The sequence below is a fragment of the Uloborus diversus genome, chromosome 3 (assembly GCF_026930045.1).
Source record: "Uloborus diversus isolate 005 chromosome 3, Udiv.v.3.1, whole genome shotgun sequence".
NCBI classification, from domain to species: Eukaryota; Metazoa; Arthropoda; class Arachnida; order Araneae; family Uloboridae; genus Uloborus; species Uloborus diversus.
In genome coordinates, this window is record NC_072733.1 from 41,959,339 (window position 1) to 41,965,338 (window position 6,000).

Sequence of the window (6,000 nt, forward strand, 5' to 3'; positions counted from 1 at the left end):
ATGTTTATTAAAGAAAACTCAATATTTCAGAAGTAAATATTCTTAATTCCTGGTTTTCAAAGTAATTTTGTTGCTTCAAAGCAACAGTATGATATCTTACTGTTTATCCTGGGAAAAGATGACGTACTGTGATTTCATTGCTTCAAGAGAAAAATTCCCTGATATTTTTCAAAATTTGGTTTTTTAATTGCATTTAACTTAAAACAGCATCACTAGGAAAAAGTAATTTTTATACATTATTGTACCTACAGTATGTGTGAAGTAAAAGGAAGTAGTCTGGGGTCATTTTTAGAATGTCTTACGATACCTGCATAGCAGAACTGCACAGTAATACAAAATTACTACATAGGTACACTATTTTAGTGTTCAGGATTACATCAATAGTATTGTTATATTTAAAGAAGAATGTTTTCAGATGACATATGGTGACCCTAGTTTTATAAAAAGCAGAGTAACATATTTTCATTGTGGGTATTATACACCACCATGGTTGATCCAATAGAAAAATTTCTATAGCAGAAAAGCTTAAAATAAAAGTTTAGAAAAGATGATAAAGAAAAAGAGGGACTTTTCAAGTTTATACAAGTAACAAAATAAATAGAATGCTTAGATTTATCAATAGATCTATTTCAAATAAATCTAAGAAGGTCTTTCTGCCTTTGTATAGAAGTTTGGTAAGAGCTCATTTGATGCATGCTGTTCAGTTGTGATATTATCTTAAGAAAGATGTACTGTAAAATGGTCCAACTACGAGCCATTTTTCGATGTTTTCAATGAAAATTCCATGCAAATCTTTGATTTTGAAATTTGAGGACTTTATCAATGGTAGCTATACACCTTGTCTTTCGAATGAAATGTTAAAAAAAAATCCAATTTGGAAAGAAGAGGAAGGGGAATTTTTCCCCTGACCACCTCATTTTAACCTAGAAAACACATTGAAAACTTGATCTGGCATATTGTTGTCTGAGACTACATGTTGTCCTTTGCTTAAAACTATAAAGAATTTTTTTTTGTGCATCATTTACCTTTTTTTTAAACAATATTTATGACTTAATCATCACTTGTCGTCTTGAGTGATTAATTAAGTTCAGCATGGTAAACGTAGGTCAGCATGGTAAACGTAGGTAAGGTTCTATATTATCTGTCTAGGTTTTGACATAGAAACATTTGAAAACTAGAAAAATCTCACCAGGCTAGGTACCTATAATTAGATCTCAGAAAATTCGTAGATCTGACAAATTTTAAACGAGATTGAAAACTGAAATGAGAAATCATATTTCTTATTCTAAATCCCATCAAAATGTTTTAAAATAATTATCTCAGTTTGTATTTGGTCCGGATTTCAGTCAGCACCTTTTATCAAGCAGTCAGCAAAAACTCCTGTGAGTATGGGCGATAGGGCAACCCCTAAGCTTTTTTCTGTCTTTTCTTGCCATTATTTACAATAAATAACACAAAATATGATGAAAGCATCCTTACAGAGAATAAAATGAAGCTCCAAGCCACTAAAAACCGTGAAAAATAGGTGGCCCATTGTTGTACCCCAACATTCTTATTTTGGATAAATGTGAAGAGCTTTAGAAAAGTATGAAACATTTTAAGTCAACAAGCGGCTTAATTAATAACTGACATATTAGTAAAGCAAATCTGAATTTACCAGATCTTGGGAAAACTGTATAAGGGGTCTGCACAAAGGAGACTTTGGCTCTTCCATGAGTTAGTCCAATCACGTACTAAGAGTGACTAAGTTGTCTAATGTATACAAAAAACATGGCAATATCTGATAAAGCGTCTTTAGCTACCTAAAGATTTACACTGCCTGATGATTTTTTTTTTGGAGCTCGAAGTTCGAAAAAGAGACCACTTGAGAGCAAAATCATCGCCATGGCAACAGTGTCCCATTGTTGCCCCCTTGGCACAAAGTTGTACCGTTTTATGTTATCTTTATTGGAAAGAGTTCAAAGAAAGGCTACCAGGTCTTTCAAATTTAAATTATGATACCAGACTTAAAAGACTTTATATGTTTAGCTTGTAGCATTGGATAGTCAGGGGAAACATGATTCAGTTGTTGAAATGTATGAGAATGAAAGATGTTAATGGGTTAAATTTTTGCATGGAAAGCATTACAATGGGTCATTGTGTTAATCTATTCAAATCTCAGGCTAACCTGGAAATCGGAAAAAATGCTACTTAGTACTATTGTGAGCATGTAAAACATCATACTGGAAGAGGCTGTAATGGGAAAGGGGGTAGATAGTTTTGAGAGGGACATTAATCTCCATTGAGGACTAATAAATTGACTAGGACCAGCCTAGCTGGGCCCAGAACCTGTTGCTGGTTGTCGCTTTTGTATTTGTATTTAACTCTAGAATTACGATGGTCTTTGTATACCTAGAAATATGGCGGGGAGTCATTTGACCCTCTCAAAAGAAACAGGCATAGTTTCCTACATAATGTAATATGCGTGAAAAATGAAGTTAAATTAACTAATTTATGATTGCTCTTTATTTTAGAGGATAGAAAGATTTTTTAAATATATATATATATAATGAAGCATTTAATTTTTTTTAAATGCAATCAAAATATCGAGAGTTGTTTCGGTTTCATTAAGTTACATTGCAGAAAACAGTTTGAACCCAAATATTTAATAATTCTTTTTTCCAAGATAATTCATCTGCTCAGCAATTTTTTACACAAGATAATCTTCCCAATTTTCTTTCTGCAAATAAAATTGATATATAGATGTCATAGTTGTCTCAAACATATATTTTCTGGTCTTTATTTGCTTTTTTTTTCTTTTTTGACCTCCCTGAATCTTGCACCGACATAATTCCACTTGGAGAGAGCAAGTTTGTTTTTACTCGATATATATTCCTCTTTGAGTTCTGCTAAACATAATAAAAAATCTCTTCTGCTGATATATATATATATATTTTTTTTGTAACTTCCCTGAACAAAATTCAGGCAATTGTAGCTGATCAGTCCAAAATATTGAATAATATATGTACTGGCAAGTGGCATAAGGGGATATTATGGAGTAGTTTCTTGCCATCTCTATAATGTCTAGTTATTGCATCAATTTAAAAATTTCATCTTGCATTAGCCTTTTTTTACGACCCATTAATATGCTTATGCAGAATAAACAAACTTTCAGCAAAAATTGTTATGAATAAAAAGCACATCATCGAGCAAAACCTACAATCATTCCATTATGAGTAATATATTTTCACTGTTCTGTTTCCTTTAGAAATTCTTTTTCGAGTATTACAAATCATGTGACAGGCAGGTGTGAAATTATGCAAAGACACTTTTTTATTTGTTTTTGTTCTTTGCTTAGCACAGAGTTTACATAATAATATAAATTGAGATAAAATGCATTGGCATTTCTTTTTTCTCAAAGGGGTCAAAATGACACTTGCTGTAATTCTAGGCAAAACCTTACAATTTGGGATCAAAAAAGAATTTTTGAAAGGATTAAAATATTTGTGAAAATATTGAAAAGCAGTTAATAAATAAAGCTGGCTTGGGGTCGAAATGCCCCCTTCTGTAATTCTAGTGTTTAGTTAAGAACAAAGTATCTTCACTTGCTCAGGATTTCAACTCATCACTAAATTTCCTTTGCCGGCGGTATGTTGAGGGAATTTTTCCACAAGCAAGGATACACTGAACTGGAAGCCAATAGAAATTTTATGAACCTCAAAAATATTGCTTGCTTTAATCAGGGTTAGCTCGTTAAAAGCGAGTTATGCTCATAGCTTAACATTGTGCAAACTTAATATTCCTGATTTTTTTTTTTTTTTTTTTTTTAATTTATTATACATCCTGATTATCCATCATATCGCCATAAGTGAGTTCCACTTAAATTTATATAATATCAGACATGCATCTTTTATAGAAAGATGATCATGGATGGAGAGCTGCATAAAAGGGGATATGCCCCTATATTTAGGATTGGAATATGTAATTGTGTTTTTGTGAAGAGAATATTTTGACGTGAGTTTTAAGATATATGAATGTACAGATGAGCTAATTTAGTAGGATGCAATTTTTCAAATACAGCTTAAAAGTTATATCCGCTTGAATTGAAACTGAATTTTCTTAAAGAAAATGTTATTTAGGCTTATTGGCTATGTAATCTAATTATAATTTTTCTTTTTCAGGTTTAAAATCATTATCTCCACCACTCACTATTGTGCGTAAGACCTTAGATGGCAGTGAAGATTCGGACTCATATTTGCCATCTGTTATGACTTGTGTAAATTATTTAAAGCTTCCTGATTACTCCAGCATTGAAATAATGCAAGAGAAACTTCAAATTGCTGTTAGTGAAGGTCAGCATTCGTTCCACTTATCTTGAGGAAATTTGCTCATAGATAGGATTTTTTTGGATGGACACTTTGCCCAATGTAAACTAGTTGTGTCTCCTATGCTTGGATGATGAGGCATTGATAAAAACATAATTTGAGCTTTTGTAAGTTTTCTTAGCACTAGTGTGAAATTGGCAAATGCTTGTACAATTTGTCTTTGCCACCGTCCCACCTACCTCAAAAATGTGGGTATCTGTGCTAATCAAAAGACAGTCTTGAATGCCATTGTAATAAGTGTTTTAGTTACCATACCTATTTCACATTTTTTATATGTACTGTGTGTTCATCTACTGTAATTAACCAGTGATTCTGGTTTATATTTCTGTGGTACGATTTGTATTTCAAAACGTTGTCGATGTTCTGCACATTGAAAATAGTTTTGTATTAGCAATTGTACATAAAGATTGATGATGGAATTTATATATTGTGAATAAGCGCAAGAGATTTTCTTTAAATGAGTTTTTCAGAACATATTTCAAGTGAATTGATATGTGTGTGATTTTATTACATGCATTTTCTTGCACTTACATGAAATTCAAAGTAGGTTTTTTTTATATACACATATATATATAATTTTTTCCATGATTTTGTGCGACATTTTTAAATTTCAGACCACAGGTGAAGATTGTTGAGTATTTAAATGAGCTGTTCTTATTTTGTAAGTGAGCAGAATTGATGCTTATTTGAATTGTTTTGCTTGGAAAAATATTTTATTTTGTTTTTGTTTTTTTTGTGTGAAAATAGTAACAGTTATGTAAAATTTTTATTTGAAAATAAAAGAAAATTATATTAACTATGATTTTGTGTTTTATATTACTTAAACCTTTACTTACTTCATGCAGGGTTTGGACTTATAAAATTATCGCTTAATCAATGCCTTTATTAGTCTATGCTTTTATAATATCATAGCAGAAACTGAAGGAGAACTTCTTGGTAGATGCCATTGTTGTCTTTGCTTCAAAATCACAGTATTTGAAAAACGAAAGTGGCAAATTTGGCAAAAATAAGATGACTGCACTATTACTGTCTTAGCACCTAAAATTGATGACAAAGGCATATAAACTTGCTCATTCTGATTACTTTCCTGCAGAAATTTGCCTCGAAAACATAGCTGTCAATCATGGAAAATATAGGTTGATTACCTAGCCAAAAACTGATTCTTTATTCGTCAGAAACCTCTTTGGATATTAAGAATAAACTTACTGTATTACCCCGCATGCCATAAAATTCGGGGATCACCAGATTTTCAATATCGCTTGCCTGGTCCTTTTTGGCATGCCGGAAAAATCGAGGTTAGGAAAAAAATACTCAAAATGTATGTTCAGCTTAAAAACGAATATAAGTTCTCTACATATCTTATTAATATTAATAAACATTTCAAATTTGTAAAAATATTTACTAACAATGTCATTTGCTATTTTAACAAGAAAAATATTGTTTAATAACGAATTATTTTAAAAATTAAATTAAAACAAAGTAAGCAAACATTTAAGTAGTAAGTTCTGGTCCTAAACTAGAGTGCTAAAGAATTTACCTAAACTATTCAAAAAATAAAAATTAATCTTGCCTCTCTAAAATGAACCTAAAATAATTCAGTTAAAAAAATATGAACAAATAGTAGTCACATTGATTG

The 6,000-nt window shown here is 31.1% G+C and overlaps 1 protein-coding gene across 6 annotated transcripts in view; it reads left to right on the forward strand.

The window, feature by feature from the left end:
* Positions 1 to 5,163, forward strand: part of LOC129218440 (E3 ubiquitin-protein ligase TRIP12-like) — a 246,296-nt gene extending 241,133 nt beyond the window's left edge. For 5 of the 6 annotated variants that reach the window (XM_054852710.1, XM_054852708.1, XM_054852709.1 and 2 more), the window contains one exon: positions 4,161 to 5,146. In XM_054852710.1, coding sequence (XP_054708685.1) covers positions 4,161 to 4,357 — 197 coding nt within the window. In that variant the 3' untranslated portion in view covers positions 4,358 to 5,146. Of the gene's footprint in view, positions 1 to 4,160 lie in introns of all 6 variants that reach the window. The other variant, XM_054852706.1, reaches the window with a different exon arrangement.
* The last annotated feature ends 837 nt before the right edge of the window (positions 5,164 to 6,000 follow it).